This window comes from Eleutherodactylus coqui, chromosome 8, assembly GCF_035609145.1.
Source record: "Eleutherodactylus coqui strain aEleCoq1 chromosome 8, aEleCoq1.hap1, whole genome shotgun sequence".
In the NCBI taxonomy this organism is placed as follows: Eukaryota; Metazoa; Chordata; class Amphibia; order Anura; family Eleutherodactylidae; genus Eleutherodactylus; species Eleutherodactylus coqui.
In genome coordinates, this window is record NC_089844.1 from 38,279,627 (window position 1) to 38,296,547 (window position 16,921).

Here is a 16,921-nt window from a genome sequence, read left to right on the forward strand (position 1 = left end):
TTTTTGGAGACTGAATTCATCACTCCTGGAGGAAGCAGAGATAAGACAGTCCTTTGAGGATTTTCTGCAGAGCCAGGTACCATTACTGGATCTCTGTAGCAGTAAGTCAGAGTGGTGGGAGATGTTCAAGAAGAGGGCGGTGAGGTTCTTCTGAGAGCTCTCCAACCTCAGATGCCTGGACAGGTACCGCCTGTACAATGGCCTGAGGAGGAAACTTGAACATCTCGTTTCGACTGGAGGTAGCTGCGAGGAGATCTCCAGAGTGAAATCTTTGCTCAAGAAATGCCAGTAAGATAGACACGCATCCTTGGTTTTTGAGAGGGATTTCGGGAAGTACCGCTCGCCCGACCCTTACAGAAACTGTAGGATGTCAGTGAATAGTAAAGTGGTCACTGGACTGATTGACAGTACGGGGTCCCTGAATCGATCCAGATCAGGGATTCTGGAGGTCGTCAGATCCTACTACTCGCAATTCTTGGGAAAGAGGGATCTAGATTCGGAAGTGATGTCGGCTTTCCTGGCTGAAACTGTCCCTGAGCCGGGAGTAGACACCTCTCTTGATGTCTTGACAGAAGAGATCAGAGAAGAGGAAGTTAGACTGGCGATTGATGGGCTCCGGCTCAAAAAATCGCCAGGACGGGATGGACTAACCTCCGAGTATTATAAGACCTTCAAGGACCTCTTGAGTCCCCTCTTGACGGAGGTATTAAATGAGTGTCTTTCCTCGGGCACTCTGCCAAAGTCAATGAGGAGGTCAGCTTTGATGCTTCTGTCAAAGGGTAAAGACTCGAGCCGTATTGAGAACTGGCGTCCCATAGCGCTTCTCAATACGGACAGGAAGGTTCTGGCAAAAGTGCTGTTTAATCGGTTGGTCAAGTTTGCACCCCGGCTCCTCTCGGGGGCGCAGCATTGCTCTGTTCCAGGCCGTAGCACCTTTAGCGCTGTTCTCGGTGTCCGAGAGGCAGTGGAGCAGGGTAGGGCTGGTCACTGGGAGGGGTACTTGCTGTCCTTGGATCAGGCCAAAGCGTTTGATCGGGTTAATCACGAGTACCTCTGGTCAGTCCTTCTGAGATACGGCCTGCCAGTGGGGTTTGTTGATTGGCTGCGAACATTGTATGCAGGGGCTGAGACTTTCCCGCTGGTGAACGGTTGGCTGGGCCGCCCTTTCGGGGTGGGGTCCGGTGTCCGTCAGGGCTGTCCTCTAAGTCCCCTGTTGTATGTGTTTGTGATAGATCCCTTCCTCAGGAGGGTTGATCGTGGACCTATAGCAGGGGTCGGGATGGACCGGGCGGTGCCGGAGGCTACCCTGAGGGCAGTGGCATACGCCGATGATGTCACGCTCTTCGTATCCTCAAGGGAGGAGGCGGAGTTTGTGGTGTCGGAGGTGGATGGCTACTCAGAGGCATCTGGGTCCAGGGCCAACTGGGATAAGTGTGAAAGTCTCTGGTTAGGAAGGGGGGATCCTGTGTTTGATCTCCCGGACACTCTTCCGGTGCCCCAGACTTCAGCAAAAGTTCTTGGCATCAAATTTGGCCAGGGGGATTACCCCATGCAAAATTGGGTAGACAGGCTAGACGGTGCCACTCACAAGGTTAATCAGTGGAAGGGTTGGTCTTTAACCCTTCGGGAAAGAGTTAGCCTGATCAAAACGTACCTGCTCCCTTTATTCATCTACCTGGGCAGCGTATGCATTTTGCCAGAGCCTCTCTGGACCCGGGTCTACAACCTGTTCTTCCTAATGTTGTGGGGGAATAGGTTGAACCTGATCAGGAGAGATGTTACATACCGCACGAGGAGACTAGGAGGGTTATCTATGGTCAACCCCGTGGTGTTTCTTGTAGACACCTTTTTTAAGATCAACATAGGCAACCTCTGGCAAGAGAGGGCTCCTCTGTGGGTCTACTCCTGCCGGGGATGGTTTCGGCCTTTCTTCCAGGAATGGGAGGCAGGAGGGCGAGTGAAGGACCTTCGCACGCAGCATGGATATCTCCCGGCTTACGCTACCTTGGTTCTGAAGGTGATACGCCGGTGGGGTCTGGGGATGTGGGAGATCAGGACTCTGACGAGGAGGCTCCTCGACGAAAGAGTCCTGTTGACCCATTTCCAGAAGCCCCTGGCGCTCAAGGACTGCCCAAGTCGGGACCTGGAGGGAGGGTTACGTTTACTGAATTCAACCCGGGTCCCCTTGAAGTTTTGGGACTTGGCTTGGCGCTGCTTTCACGGGAGACTGTATGTAAGGGGTAACTTGAAGAGCAGGCCTCTGATTGACAGGGGTTGCCCCCGTCAGGAGTGCAGCGACGTGCTGGAAAGCATGGAGCATTTCCTGCTTCAGTGCCCCTTTAATACAGAGGTTTACCAACGGGTAGGGGTCTCCATAGGCTGGCGTCAGCTGGCACACCTCTCCTATGCGGAGTGGGCTTATGGAGCCTTCAGAGGCCTTGGTGGCAGGGACCGCTGCACTTTATTTCTAGTTAGCCTAGTGGTTAGGTTCCACATCTGGAGTGCACGGTGTCTAGTCTCGACGGAGCTGAAAATCCTCCCCGTGGATACGGTATGTAGGAACATCCTGGGTGACCTGGTGAAGGTGCGTTCTTTGGAGTATGAGAGGCTGGGCACATCTAAGGCTTCTCTCCTATGGAGAGGGCTTGTATTTCGTTAGGGACAGTCTTTTCTTAATCTTCTAGGGGCAGAGTAGGGAGAGAATAGGGACAGGATAGGGAGAGAGGAGGGATAGGGCAGGGACAGTTTTCTATGAAGGGGCAGACTGAGGGGCAGACTAAGGACAGTCTAGGGCAAATTAGGGGAAGAATAGGGAGACCTTTTTAAAAAAAAAAGAAGGGAAAGGGCATTGCCGTGTTTGTGCCTGGTTTATCATCTCCAATCCCGGTGGGGGGCTGTGAGTGCACCATGAAGCCTTTTGTTTTGGTTTGGGCAAAATGAAAAGAAGTAGGGCTGCAGGTGAGCCGACCTTAGGCTTTCGGGTTGTATGAATATTGTATAATGTGTATATTGGTGTATGTCGGTGTATAGTTTATTATGGTTTTGTATATATTGTATATATTCACATTTTGGGTGGTAGGTAGGTTGGGTGGGGAGTTGGGGGGGAGTGGGGTTCACGCCTTGAGCCGTAGCCTGGCACGTCCCAAACAAACTCTGGGCACGGACTGGTGGAGTGGGCATGGCCCCCAGGCTGCGGCTGGGAAAAGTGTGGTATAACGTATATTTAAAAAAAACCAAAAAAAAACCCTGGTGTGGCTTGGCATGTCCTGAACTTTGAACTCTGGGCATGGACTGGTGGAGCAGGCATGGCCCCCAAGCTGCACTGGGGACCCAAAAAAAAATAAAAAATTAGTTTGGTTATATGCCGGTTGGCTCAGTCTTTATGTTAGGATGGTTTGGTTAGTTATTTATGTTATTGTTTAACGCTATTTCATTTCATTTGTGTGGTTTCAGGGGGTTCGGCTGGACCTGTAGTTCTAGTTTTCTGTAGTGATATGCTCTTTTAGGTATTTTTGTTATATATTGAGTATGAGTGGCTGTGTGAGTGTACAGTGGGGGGAGGGGGAATGGGTATAAAGTGACTTTTCTTTTGTTGATGGGTCATGGACCAGAGGGGAAGGGCCTCATCTTGTTGTATACAGTTGTGTTATTGTTAATGTTTGGTTGTGTTTTATACTTTTCTAATAAAAGATCTACAGGATGTAACTCAGGATCAGTACGGGATAAGTAATGTTTGTACACAGTGACTCCACCAGCAGAATAGTGAGTGCAGCTCTGGAGTATAATACAGGATGTAACTCAGGATCAGTACAGGATAAGTAATGTATGTACACAGTGACTCGACCAGCAGAATAGTGAGTGCAGCTCTGGGGTATAATATTATTCAACATTCTAAGTAGATTAATTCTATGTGAAGACTGAGAATTATATGGGTTGCAAGATTGCTATATGCCATATTCATAGACAGCTGACAATCCCTACAAGAGCCATACTGGTGAATATTAGATTCCTGCACACAGCATGTACTACAGATACAGATATGGCTGATAGAATATCAAATAAATAATTTTCAAAAATATTTTGCTTCTTGGTTTTTGCTTTTTGGTTTTAAATATTAGAAAATGAAGAATGAGCAGAAATTGTACTAACATATTTATTTGAAAGTTGCTTCAATGTTTTATCTCATTCTCATAATTCAGACATTTAATACTCTTCTCCCTCCTCTCCTTCTCCCTCTCCTTCCACGCTGTCAGTGCCGACCTCTTCATAATCCTTCTCCAGGGCAGCCATGTCCTCCCGAGCCTCAGAGAACTCTCCTTCCTCCATACCCTCGCCAACATACCAGTGCACAAAGGCACGCTTTGCATACATCAGGTCAAACTTGTGGTCCAGACGAGCCCAGGCCTCAGCAATGGCGGTGGTGTTACTCAACATGCACACAGCACGCTGCACCTTAGCCAGGTCTCCACCAGGAACAACAGTTGGTGGTTGGTAGTTGATACCAACTTTGAACCCTGTTGGGCACCAGTCCACAAATTGGATGGTGCGCTTGGTTTTGATGGTGGCAATAGCGGCATTAACATCCTTGGGGACAACATCTCCGCGGTACAGCAGGCAACAAGCCATGTATTTGCCGTGTCTAGGGTCACATTTCACCATCTGGTTAGCCGGCTCAAAGCAAGCGTTGGTGATCTCGGCCACAGAGAGCTGCTCATGGTAAGCTTTCTCTGCAGAGATGACAGGGGCATAGGTGGCTAGGGGGAAGTGGATACGGGGATAGGGCACCAAGTTGGTCTGGAACTCTGTCAAGTCCACATTCAGAGCACCATCAAACCTGAGAGAGGCTGTGATGGATGACACAATCTGACCGATCAGGCGGTTCAGGTTAGTATAGGTTGGGCGCTCAATGTCTAGGTTCCTGCGGCAGATGTCATAGATGGCCTCATTGTCCACCATGAAGGCACAGTCTGAATGTTCCAGTGTGGTGTGGGTGGTGAGGATAGAGTTATATGGTTCAACCACAGCTGTAGAGATCTGGGGGGCAGGGTAGATTGAGAACTCAAGCTTGGACTTCTTGCCATAGTCAACAGAAAGACGTTCCATTAAGAGAGAGGTGAAGCCTGATCCAGTGCCACCACCGAAACTGTGGAAGATGAGGAAGCCCTGGAGACCTGTGCACTGATCAGCCTAATGGAGGAGAAACACAAGAAAAAGTTAGACTTTAAACAATGCTAATCAGACAGAAATATGAAGTCATTGTCTGAAGTTTTCCACAATGGTGCTCTGAGTAATCAAAGTAAAGCAGACGGTTCTCTAACACCATCTTCTAAAGTCCGCCATCAGGTTGGTTGCATTGTTGAGTAGGTTCGAACATTTCAGAATACATGAATATCTCTATGAACTCACCAGCTTGCGGATTCTGTCCAGCACCAGGTCTATGATTTCCTTGCCAATAGTGTAATGGCCCCGGGCGTAGTTATTGGCAGCATCTTCCTTGCCGGTGATGAGCTGCTCAGGGTGGAAGAGTTGTCTGTAGGTTCCAGTTCTCACCTCATCTTTAGGAGAGAAATAATAAAGGTTTCAGAGATCCAGAACCGTCTATTCCACTCATCTGCCCACATCTTCACTGATGTTTCTTCCATCTAATAGTCATAGAATCAGAGCTGATGTACTCACCAATCACAGTGGGTTCCAGGTCCACAAACACAGCGCGGGGGACGTGTTTGCCAGCCCCTGTCTCACTGAAGAAGGTGTTGAAGGAATCGTCTCCTCCACCGATGGTCTTATCACTGGGCATCTGTCCATCTGGTTGGATACCATGTTCTAGGCAGTACAATTCCCAGCAGGCATTGCCAATCTGCACTCCAGCCTGGCCAACATGGACTGAGATGCACTCCCTCTGTATGGAGTAAAGGGTTGGTATGATTAGGGTCAGACTATATAGATCACAATAGGTCAATTCATGGACACATACAAAAGACAAAAAGGATGTATGCAGAACATTATGGAGAAAATGGATCTGGGGAGGCCAATATATTGTAACAAGCAATTTAGGGGTTGCCTCACATGACCGTCCTTTTGCTCACGTATTTGCAGGTGCCAAAAATACCATAAAAGTCTATGGGAGGTGAGAAAATACGCAAGGGGAAGAGAGGGTTTGACACTACAAAAAGCCATGAAAGCGTGTGTCACACAATTGGCCTTGTGTGCGCCAAAATTACAGTACTATGCGCAGACACATGCGTAACATGCAGCTTATGTACCTCTTCAAACCTTGTTCATGTGCAAATACACTACACTGCAGCAAGTGTTTTTGCGCATATGCTCGTGTAACTCTGCTGTAATAAGAGAATACAGATATAGGTCTTCAATAGATGAACATATTCATAAATACGCTCGCCGCAGCGGATACATGTGATAGGTGAGATTGTAGAGTCACAGATGTAATAAATGATATTGGTCAGTCACACATATAATAAATTAGATTGGATAGCCACATATATGATATATGAAATTGGACACTGAGACATAGATGAGATTGCACAGTCACATATATAATAGATGAGATTGGACACTCACATGTGTGATAGATGAGATTGGACAGCAAGGCATAAATGAGATTAAACAGTCACATATATGATAGATGAAACTGGCCAGTCACACGCATGATAGATGAGATTAGACAGTACCGGTATGATAGATGAGACTGGACAGTCATATATATGATAGATGAGATTGGAGAGTCACACATGTAATAGATGAGATTGGAGAGACACATATGATAGATGAGATTAGACAGTCACATGTATTATAGATGATTTCAGAGAGTCACACATATTATAGGTGAGATTGGACAGTCACACATATGATAGATGAGATTGGGTATCACACATATGATAGATGAGATTGAAAAGTCACATATATGATAGATGAGATTGGGCATCACACATATGATAGATGAGATTGAAGAGTCACATATATGATAGATGAGACTGGATAGTCACACATATGGTAGATGACATTGGACAGGAAGAACTTTTTGTCTCGTTTTGTGGCCATGGTTTTCATGGCTGCATAATGGGACAAAAACACGCCCGTGTGTTTAAGCCCCCAAACACAGGTGAGATTGAACAGTCACACATATGATGGATGAAATTGAAGAATTACATATATGATAAATGAGATTGGCCAGCCACACGTGATAAATGACATTGGAGAGTCACACATATGATAGATGAGATTGGAGTGACACAAAGTTGATTGGCATTAGACAGTCATATACATGATAGATGAGACTGGACAGTAAAACATAATTAAGATGGGGCAGTCACTTCTGTGATAGATCAAATAATACAGTCACATATATAGGTTACACAATCACACATATCATAGTAACACGGTAACATAGTATTTTATGCTTAAAAAAGACATACATCCATGCAGTTCAGCCTATTACCCCCACCCCCACCCCCCCAATGTTGATCCAGAGGAAGGGGGGGAAAACAATGAGGTAGAAGACAATTTTTCTCATTTCAGAGAAAAAAATTCTTTCCCGACTCCAATCTGGCAATCAGAATAATGCCTGGATTAGCAACCACTCTGAAGTAATAGATGAGATTGACAGTCGCACATACAATGGATGAGGTTGGACTGTCACATATATGGTAGATGTGATTGGAAAGTCAAACATAGATTAGATTGGACAGTTACCCATGTGATAATAGAGGATGGACAGTCACACATATGATAGATCAGATAGTCACATATATGACATGTATAAATAGATGAGATTGTATGGATGAGATTGTATGGATAAGATTGGGCACTCACCATGTTGTTGCTTATAGATCTCCTGATTCCGATGAGTTAGGTTCTCGGATGTGGAGTAATTCTGCCCTCTCTCCAGTTTATTCTCTCTATATATGGGAGTCAGTCAGAAGAGTCCTTAGTGACAGGAGGGGCTGAGATGGGCCAAGGGCAAGTGACCCCCACCCCAGTCTCCAGGACACAAGTGCCCTGCACTGTGTATAACACAATACAGCACTGCCACAATGACCCCCAGGGCAGGGAGCCAGGATGCAATACACAAGAAGAGAATGGAGGGAAGCAGGGAGGGAAACCCTGACGGAGGGAAAAGTGTGAATAAGGAGGGAAAAGAGCAACAAAGGAGAAACACTGACTTTATATAGATTATGTTACTATTAGTCTTTAACCCTCCAGTCCCCGGCTATAACTTGGTCTGCATTTTATATTTTTATGCCAGCCTCAAGCAGGAAGTTATGTTCAGAATGTGCAGAAATCTCTTCAGTTTGGACAGTTGTTACATTGTATCAGTTGATGTAAAATGTATTAATCTGGAGGCCAGCCTATTCATATCAGAGGAATGTGTAGAGTGGATACAACTGTAAGGCTGGGTTCACACAGGGCAGATTCCCGTCGGAAATCTCGCGGTTTGGCCGCAGCAAAAACCGCGAGATTTTCGCCAGGAGAACCGCCGCGGTTTAAGCCGCGGCGGCTTTGAAGCGGCTCGGCCACATGCTTTTCCGTTGCGATGTAAATAAACCAAAAAAAAAGTAAATAGACATGCTGCATATTTTGAAACCGCGGCTGCGGCCGCCACAGCCGCGGTTTCAACCGGATTTACCGCAGCGGATTAGCCGTCCCGTGTGGACGAGATTTCTGAGAAATCTCATCCACATGGCTGGCTAATCTCGAGATTAGCGGCCGCGGGCGGATCTGCTGCGGGAAAACCGTGGCAAATCCGCCCTGTGTGAATCCAGCCTAAGGCCTCATGTCCACGGGCAAAAGAAGAATTAAAATCCGCAGCGGATTTTAACTCTTCTCCCGCCCGCGGATCCGCACCCCATAGGGATGCATTGACCACCCACAGGTAAATAAATACCCGCGGATGGTCAATAAAAGTGATTTTTTTAAAAATGGAGCATGAAAAAATCTGGACCATGCTCCATTTTCGTGTGGGTCTCCCGCGGGGACGGCTCCCGCGGGCTTCTATTGGAGACCTAAAATAAGAATATACTCACCTGTTCCCTTCGCCGCGGCTTCATCTTCTCTCCGTCGCGGCCGGATCTTTTTTCTTTGGGCCGGCGCATGCGCGCGGCACGCAACCGACGTGCCATGCAGAAAGAAGATCCGGCTGTGACGGAGAGAAGATGAAGCCGCGGCAAAGGGAAGATCCGGAGCGTGCGAGAGGTGAGTTTATTCTTATTTTAAGCGTTCAGGAGGGACCCGCTACAGATTCTACATGGAGAATCCGTAGCGGGCCTGATTTTCCCCGTGGACATGAGGCCTTGACGGCTCCCGCAGGCTTCTATTGAAGCTTCTTTCTTCGGCCCGGCGGATGTGCCAGGTGCATGCGTGCGGCACGCTGCCGGCTTGCCGAGCACATCCGCCGCCCAAAGAAAGAAGATCCGGCCGTGAAGAAGAGAAGATCTGCCCGGTCCGCTGCGGGTAAGTTAATTCTTATTTTCAGCGCTCATGTCTGCTGGGCAGGAGGGACCCGCTACGGATTCTCCATGGAGAATCCGTAGCGGGCCTGATTTTCTCCGTGGACATGAGGCCTAAAGCCGCTATCATACATGTGTTCCCAGAGCGCCACGCTTGACATCACAGCATTTTACTGCAATTTTGAGCTGCGTTTTCGAACGTGTTACTCAGCATTTGACAGCGTTTAAAGCTGCTAAAACGCGTGAAAACAGAGCAGACATCGCTCGAAAATTGCAGAATTTCCAGCGCTGCGATTTTCAAGCGCTGTCTGCAAAGCCCAATTCACCATCTATGGGGCAGATAGAAGCAGCCAAGCACTACTTAAAAGCCTTTAATGTTTTAATAGTAACATTTCTTTACATGAACTGCTGGATTCTCCTCTATTAGATGGTGATAGAGCAGTAGAACATGGATTTGTGAAGGTGATGTGATGTGAGATCCTTTCTGAAGAACTACGGGGGTCCAGGCACGGCCAGCCTCATCTACTGGTGAAGTGTGCAGTCGCACAGAACTCCGGCCACCAGCTTGTATGGGACATCAGGTGGATGTAGGCTGAGGGCGATCTCCCCGTTTAGATCCACCTGCTCAGATGATCTTCTTGCTCCATTCAGCGGCATCTTGTGGAGTTATATGAATCCTCCTCCTGGCTATGTCTTCTCCCCGTTAATGATCCACATTACAGCTGTCAGCCCATCCGCGCCCCTACAACACAATTGCTTAGTTTTACTATTGTATTTATGTACTGAGGTTGGTTCTCTGTCTGCATTTATGTTATGAGCTTGGTTCTGGTATTGTATCTATGCCATAAGGTTGGATTGTGCAGTATGTATATTATGAGCTTGGTTCTGGTGCTGTATTATGTACTGAGCTTGGTACGTGCTGCATATACTGAGCTTGGTTATGGTATTTTATCAAGGTACTGAGGCTGGTTCTGGTGCTGTATTTATGTTGTGAGCTTGGTTCTGATACAGTATTAATTGTGCTGTTCTGGGTTCTCTGTTATTTCTGCACTAGTAGAATACAAGCATAGTACCAGTCAATCTATATAATTTTTTTCTTATGATAGGGTGGAGACAAAAAATTATACACAGGGTGCCATCTAACCTAAGTTTGGCATTGGGTCCAACTATATCAATCCCCATTATAGTGCAGTAGGTTCTTGGATTATCAGAATTTCGCCAATCTTATGCGACCGGATTTGATTCCGCAATTGTATGATCCTTGATAATACACATCAAATACATTGAATTACACAATTCAGCTCACTTAAACGGGTTGGAATTGCGTAATCCGCTCCCAGAAAATAAAATGCAGAGTGTTCTTTTTTACCACGGAATCCGTGACCACACAGCCCATTGTGCTCTATGGTTGTGGATATACCGGCAGCCCTTAGGCAATTACATTGTGTATGGCCTGCGGCAGCCCGCGTCAATGCTAAGCAACGGCATGGGAAATACAAAAAAAAAAAAGCTATACTGCACACGACCGCCTGCATGAGTACACGGTCATATGCAATATATTATGTGGCTATACGCAGGGTCTCCGGCTGGGCTCACAGACGGAATCCGCTGCGAGTCTCCCGCATACAAAATTCAACCCGCTCGTGTTACCCTGGCCTTTCTGGATTATCAGATGTCCCATTAAAGGAATCCTTCCTAACTGATGTATCACTATATCATTTATGATGCTGTACTATTATATTATATGGTAATAGTCACTGATCTCCTCTCTCTGTTGTGTTTGACTATACTTGCTGCTATGCTATGTGCCCAGGTTTGTGTCCTCTCACCATAGCAATGCTTCCTGTATCTGAGGTGCTGAATTTCACCGTCTGTAGCTGCTCTCTTTGTAATGGGTGATTAGTGCAAACATTTCCCTGTAAACAATTACTCTCTGTGTTTGAGGACAGTTGGTTACTATGGAAGACTATAAACGGCGTCAGATACTTAATGCAAGTACATACAGGTAATGGTCAGTTGTAATTTGGGTTGGTGATGTACCTAGAGAAATGGAGGGAAAATAGAAACGATAAAAATGTGATGCCTTTCAGCTGCTGCCTGACACCAGCACAAACAACAAGGAATACTGGTGCCATTATCCCATTTTCAAGTACTCATGTACATTCTCCACTTTATTTTAGTACCTTTGGAGTCCTCATCATTGTGTAAGGTCACCCCATCCATTGAAATGAAAACAAGGCCCTGATATGGGCCCCCTGTCTCCTGGAGCCCCATAGCAGCCGCATCGGCTTCCTAAATGGTATATGTATTTTTGGACAAAATTTATGGATTCCATGCACAGAGAATGGAACCTACTGATCTCGATGGGTTCATTCTCAGTTTGTTTGTTTTTAAAGCTCACATTTCGCACGTGTGGAAAAATACGCAGCCTGCTCTGCTTTTGTGTGCATTTGCGTATCAAAGGCCCCCATAGTAGTTTATGGGTGGTGCGCAAAAAAAACGCAAGCAGATGTGTGGAAAACAGCACAATTACGCTGGAAAAAGAACACATTTCAAACTCATTAGACTAAATAGCCATTCAATCGGGGTCTGTTTGTGTGGCACACGCAGATGAACATGTTCTGCCGGCCAAAAAGTGCAGTAAAGCGCGCTAATACGTGTGCAAAAAAACTCTTTCACAGCGCATATGCTCATATGAAGGAGCCCTCAGGCCAACAGTTCCTTGAGTAATTACGGGCTACCGTCGTCCTGTGTAACCATACGGGACACGACAGGGCAAGTGAGTGAGAATCCATGACTTGCTGCAATCGCTTGCTTTGAAGCCCACTTAAAAACCAAGCATTTGTTAGTGCATGAAAACAGGCAGTCATTCATTTATGAACGATGGCCTGATTTTTCCGAATGAAGGTGGGTGGTCTGAAGACATCTCGGTGCGCTTCGCCTAGATTCAGTGAACCACTACTACTTCTTGGAAGCATAGCATAGGCTTCAGAGCCTAACAATTGTCCCATATTAATTACCCTTAAAGGGGTTGTCCCGCGGCAGCAAGTGGGTCTATACACTTCTGTATGGCCATATTAATGCACTTTGTAATGTACATTGTGCATTAATTATGAGCCATACAGAAGTTATCAGAAGTTATTCACTTACCTGTTCTGTTGCTGGCGTCCTCGTCTCCATGGTGCCGTCTAATTTTCAGCGTCTAATCGCCAGATTAGACGCACTTGCGCAGTCCGGTCTTCTGCTTTTCTGAATGGGGCCGCTCGTGCCGGAGAGCGTCTCCTTGTAGCTCCGCCCCATCACGTGCCGATTCCAGCCAATCAGGAGGCTGGAATCGGCAATGGACCGCACAGAAGCCCTGCGGTCCACCGAGGGAGAAGATCCCGGCGGCCATCTTCAACCGGTAAGTAAGAAGTCACCGGAGCGCGGGGATTAAGGTAAGCGCTGTGCGTTTTTTTTTTATAAAGTCCCTGCATCGGGTTTGTCTCGCGCCAACGGGGGGGCTGTTGAAAAAAAAAAAACCCGTTTCGGCGCGGGACAACCCCTTTAAGCTGGGTTCCCACAGGACCATTTGGGGCGGATTTAAAGCAGCTTGTCCACCTGTATTCGGCTGCAGGAATCTCTCCCCATAGAGAGAAGAGAGCCCGCAGTGGAAATGGCGAAACAATTTGCAGATTTGAATAACGTGTCGCATGCCAGTTTCCGCGTGCTTCGTCTTCAGTGTGTGGACGAGATCCTTACAAATCCCATTCACTTTGCTGCTTAGTCTCAGGCCCAGGAATGCACTCAGAATTTCTGGGCGAAAAGTCCACACGAAAAATTCTGCGGCAATTCTACCCCGTGTTAACCCAGTCTTAGAGACACTATCCTTTCCCACAAGCTCCAAAACTAAAGTCAGAGCCTGTGGACCACGAACATAGCTTCTGCTGCTAGTGAATAGCGATGAACTAATGCAAGCGCTCATAATGAAGAGGACTAGTATTGTTATTACAAGCGCAGAAGTGGGGAACACTTTGGGATGTGAATATAAGAGTGACGTCCTTGGACTCTGCGCCCCAACTCTTTCCAACCCATAACTTTAGTTTATGGGGCTCATAGAGGCCGACAGAGTCCCTTTAAAGATTGATATAGCAACTCTTGAATAATAAATCACTAAGCAGAAAGCTCCCCCTAGTGGCTGATGAAAGAGCTTAATCATTTAACTATGTTTTTCCTTGAATGGTCCAGAGGGGTTTCTGGGTCCCAGGTCCCTGCAGTGCACCCCATGCTCAAAGTTTTTGCATAACTCGTACAAGGTGTTTGGTGACTTTAGCCACTAAAGGTGGGCCTTGCCACCTGCCTGACTGCTTATTCCACCAGCTCATTTGCATATGTCAATGAGCAACTGCTGTGATTGGCTGACAATGTAGCTTTATGGTTAATGGCTCCCAATTGGCATCATAAAACAGTGTGGCCGGTGGGGCTGGAGCTGAACCTCAGGGTGTAATAACTTGCGGGGCCTGAAAACTGAAAGCATTATCGGAATGAAGCTGATGACAGCTCATCTGCCCAGTTGAGGACCCAACAAATCCCAGATGTCGGTGGCCACCAACATCCTGGAAAAAGGGATTCTCCATCTCAGTGGAATCTTAAAAGACGTCGTTTGGTTCTGTTTACTCGTTGCGGTTTAAACCCCTTTGTGTAGATGTTGTCAAGGTGGGATTTGAACCGACAAGCCCAGCTGTGCTGACCACTAAGCTCTTAGCACCCCCAAACTTGAGCCTCCATGCCAGCCTGTATCACGTCTTGTATCCAAGCTAGAGATGGTACAACAGGGTACTAGAGCCTCCATGCCCCACAAATATCACATCTTGTATCCAAGCTAGAGCCGGTTCTAGAGCCTCCATGCCTGTCTATATCACATCTTGTTTCCAAGCTAGATGCCGGACGAGGATTATAGATGTAAGCGGGTTCCTAGTTACCCTGTGAGCCTCGTGTGGCTCAGAGTGTTAGGGCAGCATAAAGCAGTCCTAAGCTCTCGCTCACGGCCTTAAGCTTGCGGGTTGAATCCCCGCATGGGACAGGTAGCTGGCTCAGGGTCGACTCAGCCTTCCATCCTTCTGAGGTTGGTACAATGAGTACTCAGCTTGCTGGGGGGTAAAGATGACTGGTGAAGGCATACCACACTCACAAATCAGTGCTTGCACCAGTGGACTTTACTTTTACCTTAGGTGTTTAGGCTTTGTATGAGACCCAATCTTCTGGGCTCTGTATTAAATTAAAGGGGTTGTCCCGCGGCAGCAAGTGGGTCTATACACTTCTGTATGGCCATATTAATGCACTTTGTAATGTACATTGTGCATTAATTATGAGCCATACAGAAGTTATCAAAAGTTATTCACTTACCTGCTCCGTTGCTGGCGTCCTCGTCTCCATGGTTGCCGTCTAATTTTCGCCATCTAATGGCCAAATTAGACGCGCTTGCGCAGTACGGGTCTTCTGCTTTTCTGAATGGGGCTCCGTGTAGCTCCGTGTAGCTCCGCCCCGTCACGTGCCGATTCCAGCCAATCAGGAGGCTGGAATCGGCAATGGACCGCACAGAAGCCCTGCGGTCCACCGAGGGAGAAGATGCCGGCGGCCATCTTCACCAGGTAAGTAAGAAGTCACCGGAGCGCGGGGATTCAGGTAAGCGCTGTCCGGTGTTCTTTTTTAACCCCTGCATCGGGGTTGTCTCGCGCCGAACGGGGGGGGTTGAAAAAAAAAAAACCCGTTTCGGCGCGGGACAACCCCTTTAAGGACTCATTTAACATCCTTTTACTCAAATTAGAGAATAATTGAAAACCAACAAAAGTGAAATCATGACGACACAACAAAGTTTATTCAGACACTGCATTTTCCCTACCACACATGCACTCTATCTACAGTCCCATGGACGTCCATTTAACCTAACAGTTTCTATAAAGAAGACCACAGAAAATCATTACAGGTCTCTTATATTGTGCAGATGTTGCCAAGGTGCAATTTGTACCCATCACCCGAACACTGCACTGCCCACCAAGCTGTTAGCCACCAAAAATGTAAATGGCTCTGGGTGACGCTAACCCTCACCTGGGTTGGCTCACCGGGCCTCACAACTCCAATACCACACCCACTTGGCGTTGTGACGGTTGACCTATAGTACCGCCCAATCGTGACTGTAAACCTGAGCACTATTTCTATGCCGCCAACCGCAGAGTCTTTGTCCTTAGGGAGACGGGCGCATTTTATTTATTACGACAGAACGGAAAATTACATCCAAAATATTAGCCCCGCGTGTTAAAAACCCTGAAAGAGCCAACTGAAATTAACAATTAGGAGATTTCCATTGGAAAAACAGTTGCTTTGTCACCTGCCTATCTGCTTATTTCACCAGCTCATTTGCATACGTCACTGAGCAAGCGCTGTGATTGGCTGACACTGTAGCTTTATGGTTAGTGTAGCACCACCCACAAGGAGCTTCATTATGGGCATCTCAAAGAAGCCATAGGCCCGGGCCTAGGGTAATGGCTTCAAATTGTGGCCTGTGGTGCTGGAGCTGAACTTCAGGGGTGTAATAACTTACGGGGCCTGAAAACTGAAAGCATTATCGGAAAGGAGCTGATGACAGTTCATCTGTCAGAGGTGGTACAACAGTGAACTGGAGCCTCCATGCCCAACCGTATCACATCTTATATGAAAGCTGGACCAATAGGGCACTAGGGATTCCATGCCAGCCCATATCACATCTTGTATCCAAGCAAAAGGTGGCCCTACTTAGCACTTGAGCATTCATGCCCCCCGGTATCACATCTTGTATCCAAGCTAAAGGTGGTACAACAGGGTTCTAGAGCCTCCATGCCTGTCTATATCACATCTTGTATCCAAGATAGACACCGGACGAGGACTATAGATGTAAGCGGGTTCCTGGGTGCCTCGTGTGACAAAGAGTGTTAGGGCAGCAGTATGCAGTCCTAAGCTCTCGCTCACAACCTGAAAGTTGTGGGTTCATTCCCTGCATGTGTGCTTGGCGATGCAATAAAAAAAAAGATGGTTCCATAGGAAAACATGGGGGATAAAAAAAAGCAAAACGCATAAAGATAGGGCATGCCGCAATTTTCAATTTCGCAACATCGCATGAGAGAAAACATCGTAAATGGGAATGAAACCATTGAAAACCATTAGTTTCATAATTTTCCATATTCAATGACTTTCGCGCCGCGCAATTTTATCGCAAATGTGAAGGTACCCTTAGAGCAGGGGTGTCAAACTCATTTTCACCGTGGTTCATATCAACCTTTAAAGGACCGATTGTGATTGTAAGACAGTACAGTAAGGGCCTATTCACACGAGCGTATTTGCGTACATAATATGCAGTGAATAGAAGCCATTGATTTCAATGAGTTCATTCACATGATGTATATTTTCACACAGCAGGACCTGTTTTTTTGCGTACTACGTAC

At 46.9% G+C, this 16,921-nt stretch overlaps 1 protein-coding gene across 1 annotated transcript; it reads right to left on the reverse strand.

Moving 5' to 3' along the window:
- Nucleotides 1-4,139: 4,139 nt before the first annotated feature.
- On the reverse strand, nt 4,140-7,964 carry LOC136576321 (tubulin alpha-1A chain-like). Its single transcript, XM_066575516.1, has 4 exons — nt 7,831-7,964; nt 5,677-5,899; nt 5,407-5,555; nt 4,140-5,187 (listed from the first exon to the last, which is right to left on the reverse strand). The coding sequence occupies exons 1-4, from the start codon at nt 7,831-7,833 to the stop codon at nt 4,204-4,206; spliced, it is 1,359 nt and encodes a 452-aa protein (XP_066431613.1). The 5' UTR covers nt 7,834-7,964; the 3' UTR covers nt 4,140-4,203.
- Between the last annotated feature and the right edge of the window lie 8,957 nt (nt 7,965-16,921).

Coding starts and splice junctions, on each gene's coding strand:
- LOC136576321 (XM_066575516.1), bottom strand. Junction 5,556..5,676: donor CCTGGAACCCACTGTGATTG/GTGAGTACATCA, acceptor TCTCTCCTAAAG/ATGAGGTGAGAACTGGAACC. Junction 5,188..5,406: donor TGGACAGAATCCGCAAGCTG/GTGAGTTCATAG, acceptor CTCCTCCATTAG/GCTGATCAGTGCACAGGTCT.